The sequence below is a fragment of the Typopeltis vanoorti genome, chromosome 24 (assembly GCF_054136105.1).
Source record: "Typopeltis vanoorti isolate ZY-2024b chromosome 24, IOZ_Tvanoo_1.0, whole genome shotgun sequence".
NCBI classification, from domain to species: domain Eukaryota; kingdom Metazoa; phylum Arthropoda; class Arachnida; order Uropygi; family Thelyphonidae; genus Typopeltis; species Typopeltis vanoorti.
In genome coordinates, this window is record NC_143572.1 from 54616205 (window position 1) to 54643397 (window position 27193).

Sequence of the window (27193 nt, forward strand, 5' to 3'; positions counted from 1 at the left end):
AATCTATGAATGTATGTATGACTCAGAAATAAGGATACAGTTCAGAGCTCGATACTGGTTTTTTCACTCTTTACTGTTTGAAAATCTAGAACTTAGGGTGGTGCAGCTAAATAGAAATTTTCCCTGAGTTCGAAGTAAGAACCAGCATTAGCTCAGGAACAAAGGAATTGCCATTGTCTAGTGGGAATCTCTTTGCCTTTCATTATGGCAAAGAGATTCCCACTATTTGCCTTTCATTTTACTATAAGGATATTATGAACCATATCCTTATAAGTAAAATACAGCCCAAAGTTAAGAGAAAAATTAGAGCATATAACAGAAGTGAGATAAGGGAGGAAGAGACATAATTTAAAGAATAAAATAGACAATAACAATAAAAGAGGGGGATGTAACAATGCAACTCAAGTGGCCTTGTGCACTTCCTGTGGGATGATAGTGAATTTATTATTTTTTTTTTTTATAATTACTTTACATGTAGTGTAAGTCCATATCAATTTCTTTTTTAAATGACTTAATTATAAACCTATAGCACATTAGTATTATGGGAAATCCAGGAGTTAAGGAATGTGGAAACTGCTATAGAGATCCAACATGATGCTTTTTAATCTCTTTAGACTGAATAAACAGGATTAGTAATCTCTCACTGGGTGAAGATCATCTACCACCAGAAGACATTGACAAATATTCATATTACATTCGAATCTGTAGCTTTTCGTTGGCAGAGAAGAACCTATCTACTCAACCAGCCTACAGTCTGAATTCATGATGTTGAAAAGTTCTGCTTTATGAACAGTCTGCATGCGTACCGTTTATTGACATAAACTGGCATAATTAAATATGCAGTACTGATAACAGCCAACTCTAACTATAGTGAATTCATAAGGATCAAAGGAAATAGTTTATTATAGTCAAAGCTTTGCTATAGGAAAAATTCAGTTAAGACGCATCAGCAGTTTTTGTTATGCTTGAATGGGTTCATTAAAACAGCTTGCTTCTCTAAGGCTTGCTGAAATCCTGAAAGCTTATACTTGCTATATGATGTAACATTTGGATAAATTTTTAAACTGTAAGCCAACTAACCTTCAAAGAAAGCAGTCATTAACAGTGAAAATTTGTAACATTAGTAAAATTTGATTAAATGTACATCACCACAATGTTTGAAGATATGAAATATATTTCGTACCTTCAAAATTTAACATTTAGAAGTTATTCAAATGTTACACCATATATTATTACATGACACCTCCAAGGACTCAGAAGAAGAGCACCTTACTCTACAGTGCTGTCTCCACTACTTAATTTCCTAACTACACAAAACGCCAACATCATCATCATTACAACTCCATCTGCTGCTTACCACCATATGGAGTTGCATTACACACAACTCCATCTGCTGCCCACCACCACTACTAGTATTTTTTGTCTGTAAAGTAAATAAATATCATCATCATCTAAGTCCACTAAGAAGAAAGGTTCTCCACTTATCACGATCTTTAGCCATCTCGGTCATGACTCTATAGCTGGGCAGATGGGAATGTTCTTTCAACAACTTTATCCAAGTACTTCTTGGTCTGCCTCTAGGTCTTTTACTTCCTATATATCCATTCAGAGCTAAATATGGCATTCTACGAGGGGTCACATCTTCTCTGGATGTGACCAAACCATCTCAGTTGATGCTTAATGATTGTATCTATTATGTCATCTGGGAAGTTTAAATCTATTCTGACTTGGTCATTAGTCTTGTGTTGCATCCAGTGGGTATTATTAATTTTTCTAAGGCATTTCATTTCAAATGCTTGAAGTTTCTTGATTGGTTGTTGAGTTAATCTCCAGGCTTCTGAAGCATAAGTAGCCGAGGGGATGATACTTGCTTTATATAATTTTAGACTTGTTGGGATTTTTTATTTTTCCATATTTTATTTAGTTTATTCATGCTGGTCCATCCTAGGTTTAGCCTGTGTTTTACTGTTTCCATATTGTTAAGGTTACTAGAAATGAGACTACCAAGATAAACGTATTTATTAACTTGTTCTAACGGGTGAAATAAATATACAATATATAAAATATAATATAAAAAGTAAAATACAACAAGTATTTTCATAAATATTTCAAAAAAAACTTTCAGAATTTTTGTTCAAGTTTCTAATCAAAAGGATTTTTTGAGAGTAGCATTAAGGTTTAATTTTCTATATAAAAAATGCATTTAAACACTAAATGTGCAACATTTGAACCCAACATAATATGATCAGATATATTGTGTTGATAATTGTAGACCTCAAGTCTTTCATAAGATAAGTAATGTCAGTGAAATATGAAATGATACGATAATGTTTCTTAATTGTAATCCATGACTCTTATACTTTATCTTTCTTTAGATTTAGCAACTTATGAAAGTTTCTCTAAGTTGGAATATTTTTGCTTTCAGTTCTTGTAATCTTGCAGTTCAGTAATCTATTAAATGATTGAATTTTTCCATGTTATCTTCAAATGAGAAAGAGATTTTTGAACTTGTTTATTGTGTTTGAAAATCATGGACTCTGCTGCTGAATTCTTAATTCAAAGATTTTGACTAGTGTTTGTTTGCATCCGTAACAAATCATATATGTTTAAGTAATGGGACAACAATTTTAATGAAGAACTGAAAAAATTAAAAATCATCATCATGCGTATCAAGGATTTAGGCCTAGCATGGCCTATTCCGGCCTTAGAAGTCATCGTTGAATCGTTTAAGATGACGTCCTGGTTTTCTTTTTCCTAATGGCTTGTACTTTAAGGCTTGTTTTGGTAATCTTTCTGTTTTCATTCTTTGAACGTGTTCCATCCATTTATGTTTATATTTTTTAATTTTTTCTATTACTGGTTCTTGGTTTAATTCTTTCAAAATTTCTTCGTTTCTTTTGTGATCAAATAGGGTATACCTTGCAGTTTTTCTCATAAACTTCATTTCTGCTGTTGTTAATCTTTGTTTGTCTTTTTGTTTTATTGTCCAGATTTCACATCCATACAATAAGACTGGTAGGGCTAATGTATTGTATACTTTTAGTCTGGTTTGTTTTTGAACTAGGTTTGGTTTAAATATAGAGTTAATTACACCTGTTATTTTTAAATATTTTGCGATTTTTACTTTTATATCTTTTTCATTTTCATATGTGATCGTATATCCTAGGTAGTTAAATGAATTCACCTGTTCTAAGATCTTGTTATCTATTACTATTTTAGTTCTTGTTGGATTTTGTCCTTTAAAGGCCATAGTTTTTGATTTTTCTGTTGATATTATCATACCATAATCTTTGGATATCTCATTTAGATCTAAGCTTTCTGTAGTTTATCTTCAGAATTTGTAATTATTATTTGATCGTCGGCAAAGAGGAGAGTGTTTAAGTTTACTGTAGGAGAAAGTTTAATTCCATGATGTAAATTTTTATTCCATTTTATTATTATTTCATTTAAGTAGATATTAAAAAGAGTTGCTGAGAGGAGACATCCCTGTCAGACCCCTTGGTTTATCTCTCGTATATGATAGCTCGTGATTTAATCTTATTTGTATTTGATTATTTTCATATATACTTGTGATAGCTTTTAGGATATTATTTGGTATTCGTCTTTCTTTTAATATGTTAAATAATATGTTTCTTTTAACTTTGTCAAATGCTTTTTCAAAGTCAATAAATACAATATGTGTTTCTAAATTGTATTCTCTTCTTTTCTCTATTATTAATTTTAGGCAAAAGGTCGGGTCTATACATGATCATCCTTTTCTAAATCCATTCCATACTTCTAGAATAAAGTTTTTGGAATATTTCATTAGTTTGCTATTTAAGATTCTGCTATATATTTTGTAACAGGAATTTAGTATACTGATACCTCTATAGTTTATAGGGTCATCTCTATTACCTTTTTTAAAGATAGGAATCACAATTGCTTTTTTCCATTCTATTGGGGGGATACCAGTTGAATAAATTTTATTTAAAAATAATAGGAGTCTTTCTTTGAATCTAGTTCCTGCATATTTATATAGTTCTGAACCTAGTTTATCTTCTCCAGGTGATTTTCCGTTTCTTGTTTCTTTCAGGCTGATTTCTAATTCTTCTTTAGTTATTTCCTTTTCATTTTCGTTAATTGTTTGCCAGTTGTCTTTTTCAAAATATTGGTCCACAATTCTGTGTAGTAATTTAGAAATTCTTCTAATTTCAAATCAGTGTTTAATTTTATGTTTTCTTTGGTATCTTCACTTAAGTGTTTCAAAATTTTATATACATTGGGTCTTATTTTATATAAATCATGTTCTAAATTAGAAACAAATTTGTTCCATGATTCTCTATGTCTTTTTCTGACTTCTCTTTTAGCTGTGGCTCTTATTCTTTTATATTCTATTTCATCTTCTAATCTTTTACTGCTTAACCGTTTGTGATAGGCTTCTTTTTTCTTTTTGATTATTTCTTTCATTGTATCATCCCAGATCTTCAGTTTTTTCCTTTTATTGAATTTTTTGGTCTTTCCTAAGCTTTCATTTGCTGTTGCATTTAGTATCGTTTTTATATTAAGCCATTCTATTTCTATTTCTTCATTTTGTCTAGATATTGGTTAATTCTTTGTTCATATTTTTTAAAGATAGGAATCACAATTGCTTTTTTCTTTGGTGAGGGCGCTAGTGGGCCAAGCGCTACGGACGTGTTTTGAAGAGCTCCTGATTCAGATAAGTTTTACTAGGAATAATTAAGTATATATGCGTAATTGTTTAAGTAAGATTGGCTGTAAACGTTGTACGCTACCGATATTATTAGTGTGGGGTTTTTTTCCTTGCCTAAACTAAATACGAAATCGTTATTATTAGACCTAGTAACCTGCAGAGAAAAAAAAAAATGGCGGCGGCATTGTCATTCCATGATTTTAATTTAGATTTCAGTCGTTTCGTTAAGTGTGAGGTCTGTTATATGTATTCCTTCGATTACATAAATGATTTGTGGATGTTTAGTGCGGATGGAAGAAGGGTGTGTGCAAAGTGTGACCTGAAACGAGGAATTGATGAATGCGAATATGAAATTGATGACAGAAAGTGCTAGTACTGATTGTGTCGCAAGTGCACATTTGAAAGAGACGGATGGTGAGAAAGACAGGCGAAAAAATGTTAAAAAATCAGGAAAAAAGAAAAAGAGTGATTTGACAACCGTAACGGATTTTAAAAGGGACGAAAGTGAGGCGGAAAGAAATGAAATTGAGAGAACAAATGAAAGTAGAAATGGCGTGATGCAGAAATTGCAAGTAAAAAAATCGAAAGAATGAATGATAGCGATAAAAGAATGAATGATGGCGAAAGTTGGATGCATGTTTGAACGAAAGTACTGAACCAAAGAAAGATGAATGACGGTAAAAGTGAGAAGAATGATAGCGAAAGTTGGACGCATGTTAGTCCGAAAGTACAGAAACAAAGAAAGATATGTGAGAAGAATGATAGTGAAAGTTGGACGTATGTTGGACCGAAAGTACGGAAACAAAGAAGGATGAATGAGAGGGAAAGTGAGAAGAGGGGGTCGAGAGTTAGAAAGTTAGAAAGATTTAATGATAGAGAGAATGTGTCGCGAGGTTCGGAAGATGAATTGGATTGGATGAAGCAAGAAATGAAATGGATGTGGAATGAAATTAAGAGAATTCAGGTCAAAACTGTTAAAATAAATCATGATGGCATGAAAGAGTTAACGAAAGATGAGCGAGTGGCGTTGTATGGTGACTCCATTATTAAAGGTGTGCTAGAGGATAAAATGCACAAGGTATGTTTTCCAGGCGGTAAAATGAGTAGAGTGATTGAGGCATTGAATATGAGGCAGGAGTGAGCAAAAGAGTTAATTGTATTAATTGGTACAAATGATTTGAGAGAGAACAAAGAGCATGTCAAAATGAATGTCAGGAGACTGCTTGGAAAGATAAAAGAGAATAGTGTGACAGGAAAGGTAGTCAGTGTGTTGCCTAGGTATGATTGTGGTGAAATGAGGCGGAGAGCAAGGATTATGAATGATATTCTGGCTGAAATGTGTGAGGAGATGTGTGGAATGAGTTTGAGGGACGTAGTGAGCTGTATGGGAGCGATGGACTGCATTTGAGTGGTTATGGTGTGAGTCGCTTGGAGAGACTGCTGCTGGAAAGTAGAGAAGTGAATAGAGAGAATGAATCGGATCGAGAGGGGGAGTGATGTGGAAGAGCAGGAGAGTAAGACAGGAGAGATTGAAGAAGTGGAAATGAATGGGGAAGTGAGTGGTATGAGTATAGAAAATGAGAGAATGGGTGTGCAAGAGGAGCAGGGAAAACGGGGAGGCTCAGGGTGGACAGGGGTACACAGCGTGAGAAAGGTGGATGCTCCAAGAGGAGGTGAGAGCATGTGTAGGCAGGAAAGTAATGGGATGATCAGGGATCAAGAGGAAACAGATGGAATTGCAAAGGGTTCTAAAATGAAGAAGCAGAAAGGGAAATGGCCCCAGTCCAGCATGGAGAGTTCACATCGAGTGAGTGGTATCAGTGGAACTAGCTATAGATCCAGAAATGAGTTGTTGTGTTTGTATATCAATGCTAGAAGTATAAGAAACAAGGCAGATGAAATGGTTGCACTAATTGCGTCTGTGCACCCAGAGATTGTCGGAATAAGTAGAGATAAGAGCGAGACATGGTTAGATGAGGATGACATCCTGACAGGAATAAAGATGGAAAGGTATGATGTGAGGATAGAAGGGGTAAAAAGGGAGGGGGGGGAGTGCTATTGATGATAGAGAAAGAGTTATGTCCATACAAGGTAGAGATGCAAGAGGGAAATAGGGCCAGTGGTTTTGAGGCAGTATGGTGTGAGATAGAGGTGAATAGAATCAAATACCTTGGTGGGATGTTGTTATAGACCTGGTAATGTGGATGGTGGTGATAATGAAATGTATAGTCAAATAAGCCAAGCAAATAAGAAAAGGGATCATTAAGGGTGATTTTAATTATGGCAATATAGACTGGAATGAAGAGATAGCAACTGGAAGTAAAGAAAATGAGTTTCTTGCATTTTTGAGGGATAACTACCTCAGACAGTATGTAACAGAGTGCACACGAGGATTAAGGGTCTTGGATTTGGTCATCTCATCGGAGGATGTAATTATCAATGAGGTATCAAATCATCCACCAATTGGTGAAAGTGACCATGAGGTGATTACCTGGGTGGTTGCCAGTAGTGCAACAACCCCTGCGAAAAAAGGGTATATGTGGAACTACAAGGGGGTGATTATGAAGAGCTCAGGAGACAGCTTGCAGGTGTAGCATGGAATGAGGAGTTAGCTGGAAAAGAGATCAATGCAGCTTGGGGGATTTTAAAAAAATATTTAGTAGATGCAATGTCTAAATGTATTCCAAGGATGAGAAGGTTAAATAAGGTAGGTGTGAGATGGATGAATAAAGAGATTAAGCATGCAATACAGAGAAAAAGGGCATTGTGGAGGCAGCATAAGAGAAGTGGAAGTAATCAATTTCATGAGGTCTACAAAGACCAGGCAAGGAGGGTGACTTGGTTGGTGAGAGTAGCTAAAGAGAGGTATGAACAGCAGTTAGCTAATGAAGCCAAAAAGAATCCTAGGGAGTTCTTTCGATATGTAGCCAGCAAAAGAAAGAATGATTATGAAAGGATGACATTAATTGGAGGAAATGGTATAAAGACAGCTGTTGCAGAATGTGTGGCGGAGATACTTAATGAGCAGTTCATAAAGATCTTTCAATCTTGTGAATGTGACTTTATGGAGAGATTAAGAGCAGTTGATGATTGGGAGGAGAGACTGACTGTAAGTGAGCAAGAGGTGTTTGGGGAGTTGAGTAAACTAGATGTAAATAAGGTTGTGGGACTTGATAATATATCACCGCGTATTCTGAAGGAATGTGCCAGAGAGTTGACACCTGCCTTGACATATTTTTTTAATACGAGTCTTGCACTTGGTCAAGTCCCTAAAGACTGGAAGGAGGGCAAGATTGTGCCACATCATAAAGGAGGTGATCAAACTCAAGCATCAAACTATAGGCCTATCTCTGTGTCAGGTGTTTTGGTTAAGTTGTTGGAGAAGCTTGTGAGAACTAGGATCCAGAGTTCGGTTGACAACAATGGTATAATCTTTGATGGACAGCATGGATTTGCTAAAGGGAGGTCATGTTTTAGTAATCTACTTACTTATTACAATAAAGTGACTGCTTCCTTGGACAGAGGAGAAGGATACACAGTAATATACTTGGATTTCGCAAAAGCTTTTGATAGAGTACTTCATGATAAGTCGACATCAAACTAGAGCAGATGGGGTTGGATATTAGATTAGTGCATTGGATTGGAGACTGGCTATCTGATAGGTATCAACAAGTTGTGTATGGGGGTGCAATATCCAGGAAAAGGAAAGTCACTAGTGGAGTGCCTCAGGGGTCTGTTTTAGGGCCATTACTATTTAACTTGTATATTAATGATATTGGCGAAGATTTGGATGGAGATATTCAGTTGTTTGCAGATGATGCAAAGTTGGGATGAACCATAAAGAGTAGTGAAGAGGTTGTGGCCTTGCAAGAAGACTTGAATAAATTGAGTGATTGGGCAAGCAAATGGGGATGTGAGCAATGTTGCAAAATGTAAAGTTTTAAAATTTGGAAAACAAAGATGGGATGCAGAATTTATGCTTGGTGAGAATATATTGTTTGAAGTAGAGGAAATAAGAGATCTGGGGGTGATAGTGGATAAGGATCTAAAATTTAGGGGACACATCGCCAAAATTGTGAAGACAACACAAAGACTTCTGGGAATGATGATGAGAACACTGACGTGTAGAAGTAGGAAGGTTCTTGTTCCATTGTATAAGGCTTTGATTATGCCACATATGGACTATTGTGCCCAGATTTGGTCACCTGGTTTTCAGAAGGATGAAGAGATGTTGGAAAGGGTCCAAAGGCGACTGACTAAGGTAGTTTCTGACCTCTGGAATGTCGAGTATGAGGAAAGATTGAAAAGATGTAATTTACAGAGTCTAGTGGAGAAAAGGAAGAGGGGAGATATGATAGAGACCTACAAGTTGGTAAGAGGTTGTTATAGAATCAGTGATGGAGAAGTTCTGCAGAGAATAGTCGGAGATCATGGGAGAACCAGAGGTCATCCCTGGAAACTGTATAAAGAGGGTGTGAGTAGGAGAGTGAGAGGCAGGTTTTTTTCGTGCAGAGTTGTGAGTGATTGGAATACCTTGCCTGAGAGTGTGGTGTCTGCAAGGAGTTTGAATGTGTTTAAGACCCGGTATGATGAGATGTGTGCGAGATAAAAGGACCTCCTAGATGAGTCTTTGACTCCATGAGGTCATTGTACATTTGTGTCATTCAATAGTCTAGTTTTATAAACAAATGTTTCAATTTTTCTTTCTGTTCTTGTTACTTGTAGCCATTTAGGTGGTAATCTTAATTTTATTTTAACATGGAAGTGGTCACTGCTTATTTCATATCCTCTGTGAACTCTATCATCTAGTGAAAATTTTGATGCCTTTTCATTTAGTATAAAGTAATCTAATATTGACTTCCATCCTCTTGCTGCCCAAGTATATTTATGTATGTCTTTATGTTTATAGAAGGAATTCATTATTTTTAGGTTATTATAAGCTATTAAGTCAATCAATTTTTTACCATTCCTGTTTAGAGTATGTTCTCCATGCATTCCTATATTATTATTAATTTTCGTGTTTCCAGTTCTAAAATTACGTAATCATTTTTATTTATTTTATTATATATGTTTTGTAGCTGATTATAAAAATGAATATTATCATGTTCTCTTCCCTCTTCTGGGGCATATAAACCAATTATTGTTAAATAGCCTCTATCTATTTTTATTCTAGCTTCTATTATTCTTTCATTCCATAATTTATAATGTTTTAACTGTTTTGAAAGGGAGTTATGAATCCAAATCATGACTCCTGCTTGTGCTCTTTGGTCTCTGTCAACTCCACTGTATATCACATTAAAATTTTTAGTTCTCATGGTTCTTTTTAATTTCTTTTTTGTTTCAGTGATTACTGCTATTTTAAAATTTCTTTCATTTAATAATTGGTCTAATTCTATTCTTTATATGCTATTCCTCTTACATTCCAGTTTGCTATGTGTATTATATTTTGTCGTTTCCATTTTTGTTTTACCTTTTCCATTCCAGGGTCGTTTCCTGTAGATTCAATCCGATTATCTTTTTCTGTCAGCTTACTAATAGGATTATGTTCTCCATGTCAGGGGACTAGCCTGACGATGGAATAGTTCAGTGGGGCTGCTACCTTAAGGCTTCTGAACTAGCCTTCTTCCGAATTTAAACCCATAGGAGGAATAGGGTATATTGAAGGGGGAAAGAGTAGATTATAGAAGAATTATAGTAAGGTTTATAGAGAGGGCATAGGTGCAAGGCCAGAAATGAAAAGTCCCCATGGCCCTCAAGTACTCTAATAGCATAGGGGTCATAAAATAAGAAGAGTTGGCTGATAAGGCCTTATAGGAAAGATTAAAGTAAGTGGATCTTCCTCAAAGTGGTAGAAGGAGTGGATGGATCCAGTTAGGGGTCCATGAGAGTGCCGCTTCCCTTACAATCAAGATGATTGCCCCTTATGGCCCTGTTGGTCCACGAGTCCTTATTCAGTATATTCGGACCATCTACACACACACTCGCACGCACACACATGGTGGGTTCCCCTATCTGCCACCCAGGGGACATGCTCTCTAGCGGTTACAGGGTCCTCCAAGAGAAAAATTAAAAATGAGTATTAGAATCCTATTCTTTAATTTATTTTGAAAACCTCTTTTCTACATTTTACCTAACTCTGGTCTGTTACATTTTAAAACTGATTTATTATAGTATGCTATAAAATTATTTGAAATAGTTTATTCAATAATATAGTGAGAATAAAGAATTGGAATACATTTGAAAATTATAATGAATTTTATGATGATATTCTGTCATGTAAAATACCTTTTCTTCAGTGTGAAACATTACTAGTCGGTATTAATAATTCTTAATATTAAAAGTTAAACTGTATTTTTTAATATTTATAGGCAGATGAGGCCTACTTGATTGGTCAAGCACCTTCTCAGCAAAGCTACTTAAACAAAGAAAAAGTAATAGAAGTAGCTAAATTGTCTGGATCCCAAGCTATACATCCAGGATATGGATTTTTATCAGAAAATCTTGAATTTGCTGATCTCTGTCAAAAATCTGGAATTATTTTTATTGGCCCACCTTCCTCAGCAATCAGAGATATGGGAATTAAAAGGTTAGTTTATTAATTCTTCAAACATATATTATTATTACTTGACCTACATGTAGTTATGATACCCAACATACAAATTCAAATTCATTCAAATTCAACCTTCAAATTCATTCACTGCCATTACATTCATTGTACTCTCTAGCAGTGCATAAATAACACTTGCCTATAATTCTCTGCAAAGAATCTGTCTATTCCCTTTCATATTCAGGCAGTACTTAATGTCCTGAAATGGTCTTCTCTCTCTCTTTTTACTTCCCTTTTGTTATCATATGAAAATATCTTTTGCATCTGAATGCGAGTTCTACATATAAGTGGATATTTATCTATCAGAAAAATATGTTAATCAGGTTACGGATGGTGAGTTAACCTTACCATCCAGTGATGACATCAGAGAACACTGATGTCATCGTGGAGAAAGTGTGATGACATCCATATGATATTCGATTGTCATGTGTGTTGAAATAATGGGAATACTTGTGAAAATTATAAATTTGATAATTGATCACAACCTTTGGAACTGGTCACATGTTTAATTTTAATAGTAAAAGTGTTATGGATAATGTGTAGCTTTTGCTATCTCAGAAAAGATAAACTCAGCATTTACATTATTTTTGTATACCATGATTATCAATGAGAAGATTGCACAGGTGAAATGGTGTGCAGTTTATAGATGTGTGGAGTGAATTTGATGGACATAAGGACCTATATATATATATATATATATACTTGAACTGTGCTAAAATGGTTTTGGAGTTATGTGCATAGAGAAAGTGTTATTAATTGAAAGTTTTGAAGTTGAAAACCAGGGAAACTAGAGATTATTATTATTATTATTAAGAGAGACGTCCACAGAGTCAGGAACTCATCAAGGGAGGCCATACTATTCGCAGCATCTCTCATGCCTGTTCTTGAATTCATTCACACTACGTGCACACACACAACATCCACCAGCAATCCATTCCAATTACACACTACCCTATGAGAGAAAAATCTAACCCTAACTCACCTTCTTCACAACATTCATTCTCAACCATCGATGCCCTTGTGTCCTTTTCTCACCTTGCATAAAATGAAAAATTTCCTCTTCTTTTTCTTCCTTTCCTCTTCTTTTACCTTGCAGTGTCGAGGATTTTTCTACATTTAACCATTACCATATCAAGGATAAGGTGGTTAGCCTTATGCCTCCCAGTGTGTCCTATGTTTGCTATGTCTGTAGATGTTCGTGGGCCAGTTTGCCTGTTCTGGGGGATGAAACCCCCCTACCTCCACATGAGACAAGCTAACTCACCTTTAATCGAAAGAGACCACATAAAGGTTCTTCAGTCACTGACGGGAATCAAACCCAGGTCTTTCCAACCAAAATGAAAAATTCCATCTACTGAAATTCTGTATAACTCTTTCAGAAGTTTGTAAGTCACAGTCATATCATCCCTCTTTCTCCTATTTGCTAGTGCGCACAGTAGTCTGAAGTCTTATCAAGACCTTGTAAAGATGCAAAATGACTTTTTTATCTTTACATGTTAAGGTTCATTTCAGCATTGCCATTACACTGAGTTGTATTTACAATTTTTGCTATATGACCCTTGAGCTTCAACTTCCTGTCTACTAAAACTCAGAGTAAGCAGATGTTGTTGCTTTGCAACAACATCTGCTTTACAAATTTTTGCATCATCTACAAACAGCTCAAACCTTTCCCGATATCATTAACATACAAGTTAAACAGCAACAGAGACCCTTGTGGCATACCACCAGGGTTTCCTCCTCTTGACCACTCCCTTTCCAATACAAATTTACTGATGCCTATCAGACAACCAGAGCCTCCTTAGCTCAGTTGGTATGGACAAGCCCTTTGGTTGGAAAGACCTGGGTTCAAATCCTGTGTGTAATATGAGGAACCTTTATCAAATTTTTTCATTCAAATGGTGAGTTAGCTGGTCTTGTATGGAAGTGTTGAATTTTTTCTCCCAGAAGCTTGGGTTTTTCAATCCTCAGAACAGGACACTGGCTCTATGAACACACAAATCTACAGCCATAAATAGTCCTTTGACGATGAAAAGGAGTGTCATGTATGTTGCATTAATTCGTCATGACCCGTAATCAGGGGATGGATGAGTTGATCAGACAACCAATCCAGTGCACTAATCTGCTATCCAGCCAGACCTATTCAAGTTTAATTACCATCTTGTCATGCAGCAATCTATCAAAGACCTTTGCAAAATCAAATATAACACTGTGTGTACCATCTCCCTTGTCCAATGCATTTGTCACTTTGTTATAATAAGTAAATAGATTGCTAAAACAATCTTCATTTAGCAAATCCATGCTGTCCAATGCCACCCTGTCCATCAAAGAGAATGCTGTTATCAGCCTAGTTCTGTATTTTGGTCCTAATTTACCTCTCTAGCACTTTAATCACAACTTCAGATAGAGAGAGTGGCCTATAATTGAAAGCCTTAGTCTTATCATTTCCATTATGAAGGCAGGTTTATCTTTTTTCCTCCCCTTTAGAACTTTGTCCAATCTAAAACTCACGTTAAAAAGGTTTGTCAGAACTGTTGGTATCTTCCTGGAACATTCTCTCAAAGCATTTGGTGATACGTCATCAAGCTCTGCAGCCGTATTCACATCTAGTTTACTCAATTTCTCACATAACTCCTGCTTACTCAAGTTCTTCATGTTGTCACATTCATGAGGATGAAATACCTTTATGAATTGCTCATTTAATATTTCAACTATATCATCCTTAGTAGTTATCATTTTCCTATTTTAACCAACCAGTATCATCCTTCCATAATCATTATTTTTTTTCAACTGGCCACTTCTCAAGAAACTCATTTGGGATTTTTTTTTTTTTTTTTGCCTTAAGCTTACTGCTGCTACCCTTATCAAGATCACCTTTATTATCATAATGGCTACCTTTCTCATCTGCTGTTTGTACTCCTTATGCAACTGATTATTGCCACTCATCTTGTGCTTCCTCCATAGTATACCTTCTTTCAGATTGCATCACTGACTTCTTTATTCATTCATTTCAGACTTACATTATTCAGATATTGACTTTGCCATATATAGTTGCAAGCCATCTCGTGAGTTTGTTATAATCACTAGTCTTATAGTTCCACACATATATCCCTTCCTCACAGATTCCCTCATATGACTCTCCACCATCCAAATTATCACTTTTTGGTAACTTTGACCAACTGGAGGAAGATTTGACACCCTCATTTATAATAATATTCCTCGGACATGATCATCAAAACCAAGATTCTTGATCCTGATGTTACCTCTGTCTTTCAAAGACTTCAGAAATTCATTCTTCTTTGCCCATGATGCCTTCTCTTCATTTCAATCTTTATTACCATAATTATCACCTTTTCTTATTGCCAGGCTAATTTTCCTTATACTTTTTATATATTAATTTTTTATACTAATATATTTTTCCTTATACTAATTTCCCTTCATACTGCCTTCCACATTACCAGGTCTATAGCAACATCCAACTAAATATTTCATTCCTATCCACCTTTACCTGAAACCGCAGTGCTTCAAAGGTACTGCCACTACAGGAAAGCCTCACCTAACACAAACTCAATATGCATGATAATCAGTTAGCACAATTGAGTGAAATGATACTATTTCCTGCTTTAAGCGAGTGATTAATCAGTTAACACGATTTTTTTTACATTACGCAAAATTTTTTGTTGCTAATCTGCAACGAGCGGAAAAGCTAGAAGTCATTAAGAGACATGAAAGTGGTGCTAATAATACAATGATTGTGCGAGACCTGGGATACAATGAGTCTACTGTTTGGACTATATTAAATAAGAGCAAAGAATACAATGAACAAGGAAAAGTTGCTACTGCTTCTTTAAGCATGCAGATCACCCAAAATAAATGCCATTTAATGATTGAGATGAAGCGTCTTCTATCACTATGAATTGAGAATTATAACCAAAAAAGAATGCCTCTTAGTACAGGGAATATTCAGGCAAAAGCTCTCAACATGTTTACCTCATTGAAAGAGACCAGATTTCAAGATTAATGTGAAAGCTTTACTGCGAGTTCAGGATGGTTTGACCATTTTAAAAATTGAACTGGACTGCATAGTGTTAGAATAACTGGGGAATCTCCTGGTGTTGATAAAGATTCTGTGACCAAGGTTCATTAAGAATTGCAAAGCATAATTCAGGAGGATGATTATGATGATCAGCAAATATTCAACGTCAATTCAATGAAATTGGTCTCTTTTGGAACATATTCCAACAAAAACTTTCCTAGCTAAAACTGAAGCATCTCAATCAGAATGCAAAGTACCTAAAGATCGTCTTACGCTTTTATTGGGAGGCAGTGCAGAAGGCAACTTTAAACTCAAGCCTATGTTTTATCATGCGCAAAATCCAAGATCTGACATTATTGAAGAAATCATCACGATTGTTAAAGAACTTGGATTGAATGAACTGAATAATGAAGATGTGAGGAAACTTACTCGATTCCCATTCCGAACAGTTAAGTGAGAATGATCTCCTTCAACTAGAACAGCATGCATAGAAGAAGAAGAAGAAGACACAGAGTGCAAACAAGAAGAGAATGTTATGACTAAGAAAGCTAACTGCAAAAGTCAAGAACTTGAGCTAGTTTTCAATCACATTGAGTATGTTAAGGAAATTTTGTTTGATGCTGATCCTGATATGGAACGAAGTTTTGATGTCCTCTGAAATCTTGATAAATCAATCGCCAGCTTTTGCAAATTGCATGACAAGCTGAAAAAGTCGAGCACAATTCAAACATCTTTACTTAATTTTTTTGTAAAAAAGTAGCTCAATCAAATGTTTAGACATTAAATAAAAATTTAAGCAATTGATTTTTATTAACTTTGTTTTTTTTTATCTTCTAATATAGCTTATACTGTAATTTTTTTTCTTCCAAATTTACAGTAACTGATGGATGAATTATAATTATTCCTATTGTTTATTGTATTTGCTTAACGAAATTTTGCTTAATGTGCATTAATTGATGTATTAATTAATTGCGTTAAGTGAAGTTTTCCTGTATTTGGACTTGGCATTTCTATGGTGTTTGGGCATAACTCCTGCTACCATCAACTGCACTTCTCCTCTCTTTCTGCCTTGTCTGTATTCACGAAAAACATCACATCCCTCCATCTCTGTTCCTGTCAGGGCATCATCCTCATCCTTTTCTTAACCATATCTCACTTACTCTAACAATTTTTGGACTAATGAACTTGATCAATGCAATAGTTTTCATTCTTCTTATTTCAGATCCTTCTATTATTTGTTTATTAAAAAAACAGCTCATTTCTGATTCCATAAGTCCCATGGACACTATTTCTTGGATGTGATTTTTCTATAAATCCCCCCCCCCAGTCCCCAGTCTCCTCTCTGTCACCACCAATCATACAAACCTTCTCAGCCCAATTGCTCTTCCCATATCTCAAGCCATCTCGATCCTTTCTTGTCCAGTTACATATTCACTTAAATTTTGCATGTGCACTTCTCACACAGTGTCTTCGTGTCTATCCTGATCCTTTACCCCCATTTCCCTGCCTGTCTTATGTTCATTTGTTTTAAGCCAATACAGAATACAATTTGTTCAGTTAAATCCCAAATTGCCAGCCTATATTCATTACCTAGGCAGATACCTATTAATGAGGCACACCATAAGAAAGTGAGATTGGATATTAGATAGGAGGCCTAGCTGGCTATGGAGATCTGCTCCCAGTCTAGCTTTGACCCTTTCAGTGATTTCAGTGAAGATGGCAGTGTATGTTATCTTCACTGGCATAACAAATTAAATATGGAAGCAGATAACAGAATAAGCAAAACTAACTATGAGGAGTCAATTGAATAAATCTGTTTGGAATATTAGAGAGAAATCCAAACCAATTAGAGAGAAATCCAAACCAGCAAACTGAGACGAAATATTGAAAATTCAATTTCAATATTTCGTCTCAGTCAAAGAGATATCATCAGGAATACAATGTTAACATTGTAATAACACACACAAGAAACAATAAATGGATAAAAGGAGGTAGAATAAATAAAGAACCAGCTCTCAGATCTATAAGTAAAATTGGTTTGGATGTACCTTGTATATAGTTAGTGTTTTGACTGATTTCTCTCTAATATTCCATACAGATTTATTCAATTGACTCCTCATAGTTAGTTTTGCTTATTCTGTTATCTGCTTCCATATTTAATTTGTTATGCCAGTGAAGATAACATACATTGCCATCTTCACTGAAATCACTGAAAGGGTCAAAGCTAGACTGGGAGCAGATCTCCATAGCCAGCTAGGCCTCCTATCTAATATCCAATCTCACTTTCTTATGGTGTGCCTCATTAATAGGTATCTGCCTAGGTAATGAATATAGGCTGGCAATTTGGGATTTAACTGACCAAATTGTATTCTGTATTGGCTTAAAACAAATGCATCATGATAGTGAATTATAGTTTTTGAAAGATATTTCAGTTATTTTGAAAGAAATCTTAGAAAAGACTTTTCTAAGATTTCTATGATATTATTACTGAACATTTAATAGAGATCCGTGTTAGTTTCTTTTACATGTATGAAGCCATTATTTAAAAAATTATATTGTAACATTATAATAGAATGATTATTTTCTTATCTGTTCTAATTCATATGCTATTGTACATCATCACTAGAACCACAATTATAGCTAAGCATAGCAACAAGGATATTCTGATGCTATTTTGTTTTAAAACTCTACAAGTACACTTTAACATTTGTGAAATGTCCATTAATTTTTGCATAACCAAGTAATGCAAAAATTAATCATAATTGAAGATTGTTTATAATAGAATAGAAAAATGACTGTGGAGGTGTGGGGAAATGAAAGAGGAAAAAAAATATGTTACTCTACGACTGAAATCTGGTATAACTATTTGTATAACAGTACTATAACTCACTCCTTAATCATAATTCAACAGTGAAAAATGAAGACATTGATATTGAAACTCAAGATTATAAACCTTTTTCTCTTTGATAATTTTTTTATTGATTACACTATTAGTTTAGCATATTAGTGACTGTACAACATTATTGTTACTTTTATTGATTCTGTGTACACATGTACTAAGATGAAATCACTTATCTCTGCTACTGCATTTTTTAAATATATACTGCTCGAAAATTGATAAATAAAAATCTGTTTAATATAAAAAGATTAATATAAATTAATTTGCTTAACAGTACATCTAAGGCCATAATGTCTGCAGCTGGTGTGCCAATTATTAGAGGATATCATGGTGAAGAACAGTCTGATTCAACATTAAAGGCAGAAGCTAAGAAGATTGGTTATCCTGTCATGATCAAAGCAGTGAGAGGAGGTGGTGGTAAGGTATACAGTACCACATTTTTATAAAATACAAAAACTTCAGATTTATTCTCATGTATGTTTTTGATTTGTCTATATGCAATTAAGCAGTCACTTGAATGAGAGAGTGAGTCCAATAGCTGATATAATTAGTGAAAAATATTCTTAGATCCTGTGTGGATGCAGGTGAACTGTAACAAGGTCAAAAATAAATATGAAAAAATATAAAAAGTCTTCTGGCACTGATGGCATTTTCTGATTGTGCTAAAAGTTTATGCTCCTAAGCTGACTTCTCTTATATTCCACCTTTTTTGTTCTTTTTTATTCCATTAGCATGTCTTGCAGGTCATAAATTCTATATTCAATCTATTCCTAAGAAAGTGACAAATGTGTAACCTCCAATTATTGTCCACTTTCTCTCACTTCAGTCCTTTCTCAGGTAATATAGAAAACCCATAACAGCCTACTTTGACATCTAAAAACCTCTCAGCTAATAAATATTGCAAGTACAGTGAGTATTCTTCTTATGTTATTCACTTTTTGCAAAAATGCTGTGGAAAAATTTTGGAGTTCTCAAGTGGTCTACTGTTGGTATCTGTTTGATCATGTTTGGTACAAAGGCTTATTAAGTAAGCTTTCATTATATGATCTATCTTCTGAGATGCAAACTTTCTTTCTGGTTGCATAATACTTGTGATGGTGGATGGGTTTTTTCCCTTTAATATTTGCAACTAATGCTGGCATTCCATAGAGATGCATCTTTCACTTACTAATGCATAATGCTTACTTACATAAAGAGTAAAAATTACAAACTGTTTTTTTCTGTTACAAATTTGTCTTATTACCGGCATAACACTTTCTAGCATATCCAAGCTGATATAAAATGTGTCAGAAAATATGAAATTTGAAATAGTTTATTTTTTTCACTTACACAGTGATTACCTCCAACACAACATTTATGCCATTTATTTATTAGTTGAACATGCTGCACAAGCTGCATTAGTTTCTCAGTTTGCTATTTTTTGAAGATTTTCACACATGTACATAAATACTATGCATGTAATGGTATAATACAGTTTATCTTATGTTCCTACATTATTTTTTTTTTAAGTATATAAAAGTAACTTGCCATTTTCATGCAGAGAACATTTTGATTTCAGTATTGTACTTTCATTATGGTGAAGTTGCATGTTATTTAGCCACTTTGTATACCACACATTATCATTCACTTTTATCATTAGCTGTTTTAATGGGTTTCTTATAATTACTATAAATTATTTATTTATGCATTAATAAAAATATTTCCATAAATATATTAATATATCATTATATAAACAAATGTACACACATTGTAATATATTACGATATGATTAACACACGAAGGGAAATATTAAAGTTTAATATCGACTCCTATATATTTCTCTTACTGTAACATGAGCATCATTTGGGGAGAATGCAAAAGCCGACTGGTTACAACATTAAAATTATGAAACAAAAATGAGTTATTCTTGTGTCATTTGGCCAGTTAGTTGGAATAGCTGGCTGCTGGCCTGGTTGGCTGAGTGGTTAACATATCCACTCTCTGCCCACATGGTTAATTAATTAATTCTCACAAGAAAATTGTGTGGACTCTATGAATTTTCCCCCATGATGAGTTTTCTTGCTATAAATTGTTCCAAAGAATTTTCTGTGAACCCAGAAACATACTGCTCCAAGAAATTCTACAATATTTACAAGATTATTTCTCTGAAGATGTTAACTTGTTTAAATTTACCACCAGTACAGGATCATATGGAAGAATAGATAATGTAAGCACATAGAAGGGACAGCCACGGGCAGTTCTGTTTCAGTGGCTTTGACTTGATTACCTCATGGAACATCTGGAAAACAATTTTTCAACAGCTATTTATTTTTCTCTCCTTCCAGATCTTTGTGGGCTGTCATTGTTACTCTTCCCATTTTAATTCAGTTTCTTACTTAGAGCAGCGAACCCAAATGAATTGTTCAACTTTTTTTTTTTTTTTATCTTAGGAGTCCAGGAAATAGAATTCAACCTTGTCTTAGTCCTGTTTTTGTAAACAGAATCAATTTTTACCAGTCTAATTATTGTTATAAAGTTAATTTATTAATTTGATCTGATTCTGGGAAAGCCAGCCTTACACATTATTTCCCAGACCAGTTTGCAGTTTATGCAGTCGAAGGATTTGATGTAGTCAAAGTACAAGCAAGCAGAACTATTGAATTCTCATGATTTCTCAATAGGTGTGATCTGGTCTCTGTTTCTTTTCAAGAATCTAGTTTGTTCTAAAAAGATATGAGTCTTCAGGTGATTATTAATTCTTTCTTTGATTATGTAGAGCATGATTGTACTTGCATTTGCAATTAATGCTATTGTTCTATAATTTATACATTTCTTGGTGCCTCTTTTTTTTATAGATTAATATAAAGATTGCCTTCACCCACTCCAGTAGTCCAAATCTGATTGCATAATTCCAGCATTAATTCATTTCCTTTTCTTTATTATCTTAGTATAAATTCTTGCTGCTTTTCCAGTTTTCATATTTTTGATAGCTAATTTTACCATCCTTGCTGAAGATGGAAAGTTCATTCTCTCATGCTTGTGCCATACATTAACTTGTATATCTGAATTTCAGTAAAGAATCTCACAATATTCTTTCCATCTCCCCAGAATTTCTCCTTTTTTCAGTTATCTTCTACAACATAGAAGATAACTAACATTATCTTCTATGTTGTAGTTCTTTCTTTCTTTTTTTTTTTTTTTTTTGCCTTAAAATTATTAAAGAGACTTTGATATTTGAAAAGAGAAGCTTTATTTCATTGCTGTTGGCATGGGACAGTAATGAAATGAAGCTTCTCCTTGTATATTTTATTAACGTATGTTTTTGTATCCTTCCTACACAATTTCCAGCATTCCTCAGGCTAATCAGATCAGATCAGGTGTTTCTCTTGAAAGAGGGTTATTAATTTTCTATCCACTTGAAGTCAGGATCATCTTGTTTTGGTTTCATAATTCATCTGATGTAGCATTTTTTGCATGTTGTAAGACCTCAGGAATTTTTCTTTCTGGTCATTCTAATCAGTTTCAGGGATACTGGTAAGATGTTGTTTTTTTACAGATTTATTCTCTTTAGTTATGGATCCTCACATCAGTAATCAGCTGTTGGTGATCTGATCCACAATCTGCTTCAGGACAAATCTGAGTTTTGTGCCATAGTTTTCCCACCTGTTTCTGATCATTTTGTTATCATTCTTGATAATATCCATTTCCAGGCAGGAGACCTTCAAGCACAAAATCTTCTCTTATGTTGTTGGAAAAATGTGTTCATAAAACAATTCATTCTCAGTGCAAAAATCTATTAGCTTTTCACCTCTGATTTCTTATGCCAAGTACACACCTTCTGTACATCATTTCTACACCTAACCTTTACATTTAGGTCTCATCTCCCTGGGATGTGTTATGATCTTGTTTCATTATTTTAAATTTTAGTGATTCAGGAAAGATCACATCTGCTTGTTGGTTTGGTCTTTTTATCAGATCTAGCTAATAACAGACAAAATTTGAACTAACAATAGTGCCCTTAACGTCATTATTATAAGAGGTATTATATTCTAGCAATAGGAAAAGTCTTACGTATAGTGGCTACTTAGAGTTGCTCACAGGGGAGTAAGCAACCCATATTACAAAAGCACCATTATAAATACGAGTTTGTGCACCAATTTCATTTGCTGAAGTAAACTTGCATATATTACAGTTTGGTTTAAATTAAAATCAAGGTTCAAATTCTTGTTTACTAAATCTGTATCATGCAAACATATATATGTTACATGATCTTACTTGTGTATGTTTTTCTAATAACCTGTTTCTCACAATAATGCAAGTATTATGTTTCACTTAGGGAATGCGAATTGCATTATCTGAAAATGAATTTGATAGCCAACTAGAATCTGCTAGACGAGAGGCCTTGAAATCTTTTGCAGATGATGCTATGTTAATAGAGAAGTTTGTAGATACGCCAAGGTAAAGAATAACTGTTTCAATGGTAATTTATAATTACCATTTGGTTGATTTTTATAACTAAAATATGTGTGTGCATACTTGTGTGTATAGCAGTTCCCAAAATTTTCATTTCATGAACTCTTCCCCCCCCCCCCCACACACACACATTGATTTGTACTGTATAGTGTGAGATAAGTTCATATATGTAAAATTTTCACCTAGGATATAATAAAATTCCAGTATTAAATTCAGTATGTACTAAATTCATAGTTATATGGCAAGCAGATGCATCTTTTTAATAAAAGTTTTACTCACAGTATCTTTTTCAGCGAGATCCTAATATGATCATTAAAGTGGATAAGATAACACATTTATCCACTATAACCTTTTCCTTCCTGGTCAATAGATAAGCTGACTGGTGAACCTAACAGAATTACAACACTTGCTTCATTGTTGCCTTATGCTCCCTAGGAAGGAGAGGCATTTTAGGATGAATACCTAGGATAATTTTAAATGAAGTAAGAATAAAAAAAGCTTGGAATGCCTCACCACAAAAAATACAAATTTTAAAGTGTTTTTTTTTTTTTTTTTTGAATCAGCAGGAGAATTAAAAAAACTGACTTAATCTTAATAAATGTGGTTGTATTAAAATTTCCAAGATTTGGGAAACTAATTCTTAAGCCTGCCACCTAACACAGCTAAGGCTACCTGACAGCACCCATAGAAGGTGTCCCCTCATAGGACTTTAGCCTTTCAGTCTAATCTTTTCCACTTAGTGTTTGTGCACATTTGTGTTTTTGTAATTTTTATATTATTTCCCTGACGATATCTCAGCGAATGAGGAGTGATTAAATATGCTATTTAATTATTTATATGTACCATATTCATTAAACTCTATAATGAGTTCAAACCAGCACGTAAGTCTAAATAGTCTAATATAAAACACTTCTTTGACCAGAAGATTCTGTGGTTAGTACTGATATGTGCTAAGTCAGTCATTCATATAATATGAGGGTCACTGAAAGACAGCAAGCCATTGATCATATTTCTGATTAGACACCTGCAAATGGCTTGCAGATTTTTCATAGCAGAAGACAGTTTATGTGCATCAGATGTAGTCTTCATTCTGGCCCAGAACTCAGACTAGGACAAAACAATCTCACTTACAGAAGCTAAGCTGTTAGGACTCATATTTGACACTCAGTTTGTAACCTCACATATGTTAGTTATGAGACAAGTGCCACACAACAGTGAGATGCTGATGTGCTTTGCTTCAATTGTACAGGACTAGTACTATTCTTTTACCCCAAGAAAGATGTATATCACATATGAGAGGGGGGGGGGTACCCCAAAATAACCAGAATTATTATTATTATTTTTAAAATTTTATTAAAGTTTATAATATTATATTCTAGTCTCCTTCAAATTACTCTCCATGTGAGTCAATGCCCTTGTCCCAATGTTTTTTCCACTTCTGGAAATAGTTCTGGAACTGTTCAAACAATGAAAGGCATCGATGAATTGCTGCCCTTTTATTCTTTTTTTATCTGTGGGAATAAAAAAAGTTACATGGAGAGAGATTGGGCAAGTAGGGAGGATGGAGAACAATCACAGTGTTGTTTTCTGTCAAGAACTGCTGGACAGACAAGGCCATGTGGGTTCTGGCATTGTCGTGGTGCAGCAACCAATCTGTGTTACTCCTCATTTCTGGCTGTTTTCATTTCACACTATCATACACTCAGGAGAAAACAAAATTTCACACACACTTTCTGTTCCTTGAGGTCAGCCATCACAAAATCATCAAACTTGCTTGTAGCATTAAAAAAAAAAAAAAAAAAAAAAAAAAAAAAAAAAAAAAACAGCAAGAACAATGTAATCTCTGTAACTAGAAAATGCACGTGCCAAATATAGATTTCAGTTATTTTTGGGTATCCCTTGTATGTAAATATGCAACACGTGATATACTTCCTGGCATGAACATGTTAATCAAGAAGTTTTAAGAAAGTTACCAATTTGTCTCTCCATTTGCAACTTAATTATGGTAAACAGTCTTCTTGACATTTATTACAAAGTGATGTTCCTATATATCAGATATTGCATTTTTTTTTTTTTTTTAGCAGAACTAATTAGATTTACTGTGTTTCTGTGTAAGGTGATTTCATCAAGCGTTACCATGCTTCATAAGGAATAATTTGTGGTGTTTCATGTATCTTAATGAGTATCTTTGTAAAATATCATTTTGTTTTCTTATAGACCAGCAAGTCAAGCATTAACAAGTAAGTTACTTGTTAATGCTAAGCCATGACATTTTAAATAATCATTTTTATTTACATCAGTTACCAAACGAATACCAAAACACTGTTTTAATTTCTCTTTTCTTGACAGATTTGATACAAAGCAAAATACAGTTCAAGTCATGTAAAAATACTCATCATTGTTTCAATCTGCACATTAATGACATTGGGAAGGATTTGACAAGCAAGATTCAGCTATTTGCTGATGATGCAAAGATAGGTAGGGTAATCAGGGATGCTGCTGATATGCAGTACTTGCAGAATGATTTGAATAGCATGGAATTATGGGCATGGAAAAATGGGTATCAGTTCACTGTCAGTAAATGTAAAGTCATTCACTTCGGCGTGATAAGTTATCCAATGTTGTATTAGAGTGATGGCATTATGCTAGAAACTGATGAGGCTAGGGATCTTGGCGTTTAGTAGATAGGAAGTTGAAGTTCAGGGGCCATGTGGCAAAGATTGCAAATACAACTCAAAAGATAATAGCAATCCTGGTTTCCGTTGTGATTGATAAAATGGAGAGAGTACAAAGGAGAGTGTTAAAAATGATATCAGGATTGTGGAATACTGGTTATGAAGACAGATTGAGAATTTGTAGACTGCAGACACTAGCAAACAGGAGAAAGAGGGATGATATGATTGAGACTTACAAACTTCTTGAAGGATCATACAGGATTTCAATTGATGGAATTTTTCAATTTATGGGGGGGGGAGGAAAAGAGGGCATCCTTGGAAGCTGAGAATGAATGCTGCTAAGAAGGGGGTGAGGGCTAGATTTTTCTGCAATAGTTTGGTGCATGATTGGAATGGTTTGCCATTGGATGTTGTGAGTGCAAGCAGTGTGAATGAATTCAAGAATAAGTATGACAGTTGATGTGTGTAGTATGTGGCCTTCCTCGATGAGTCTCTGACTCCCTAGAGGTCTGTCTTAATAATAATTATTATATAGCAAGAGGTGGTTCAGTTTTTTTGTCTGTTCTGTGTACACATGCAAGTATAGATATCCATTTGAATATTCATTTTTATTATTATTTTTTTTTTTTAATCATTAGGCATATAGAAGTTCAGATCTTTGGAGATCAATATGGTAACTATGTATATCTTTTTGAAAGAGACTGTAGTGTTCAGAGAAGGCATCAAAAAATAATAGAAGAAGCTCCTGCTGTAAGATTTAAACATTTTTTTTTATTTAATGTTTAGTAATTAGTAAATTTTATTGTTATTTTATTATATGGCAAGCTCCAGATTGTCTGTAGACTCATTGGAATTTCTTGCTTAACACTCACATCACCTGTCATATCCTCTCCTCCTTAAATATGCTTACAGATGATGTACTCACCACCTTTTCCAGCACCACATTCCACTCATCTTTGCATCCCACTGTCTTGAATTTTTAGTTGAATTTCATTGCCTTGTATAAAACTTTTTTCAAATCACTTCAAAACCTCTAAAAAGTAGGAGGTTTTGAAGTGATTTGAAGAAAGTTCTGTGTTTGGTCTCTAGAGCAGGAGTTGTGAATTACCTGATCCTTAACTTGTCCACAGCACTAATGTATGATCAATTTGTAAACTTTCATGGGATTCATAGTAAAAAAAAAAAAAAATCAGTCCTTACATCCTTGCTAACTAATTCAATCTGGAAGTTTTTTTTTTTTTCTTTGCATGTTATATTTGGTAATCTCTGACTAGAGAAATCATATAACTATATAGCAATATTTTTTATACGAATGTTGATGTACTGAAAGGATTCATATACCTTTATCCTGTAAAATCCTTTTACCAGCTTGTATATCTCTCATATCTTCTCTTCTTCTTTGCAATACATTTTGCTACATTCTCTTAATCTATGCTTATGTTAGCTTAGTTACTTGCCTTTACCATCTTTTTGCTTCCTTATTCTCTCAAAACCATGGAGAGAGAGAGATCTGCAGTAGTCCAGATGATCAAAGTCTTTTAAAGAGGCATAATGACTTCCTCCTGATTACATGTCAGTATACTTCTCAGCATATTGTTGTTTTCTGCATCATTTTTATAACCTTTCCAAATGTGATTCTCCTGAATTTTAATTCCCCATCTACTGTCACTTCAAGATCTTAACTTCATTAATTTCTTGGAGAAAAATCCCATTGATATGTCATCTGGAATCTCTTCAACCCAAAATATGTAACTCTGCATTTGATTGCATTGATCTGGCATCCATTATCATTTACCCTCAGAAGCAGCAGCAGTCTATTCAGATATTTTTTTGCAGG

The 27193-nt window shown here is 34.3% G+C and overlaps 1 protein-coding gene across 2 annotated transcripts in view; it reads left to right on the plus strand.

Annotated features, from left to right (window-relative positions):
- The window catches only part of Mccc1 (Methylcrotonoyl-CoA carboxylase 1), a 126793-nt gene that overhangs the window by 20174 nt on the left and 79426 nt on the right, over window positions 1-27193 (plus strand). For both annotated transcript variants that reach the window (XM_090414195.1, XM_090414197.1), the window contains exons 4-7: window positions 11059-11276; window positions 18504-18651; window positions 22545-22666; window positions 25995-26106. In XM_090414195.1, the coding sequence (XP_090270321.1) occupies window positions 11059-11276; window positions 18504-18651; window positions 22545-22666; window positions 25995-26106 (600 nt within the window). The remainder of the gene's footprint in view (window positions 1-11058; window positions 11277-18503; window positions 18652-22544; window positions 22667-25994; window positions 26107-27193) is intronic.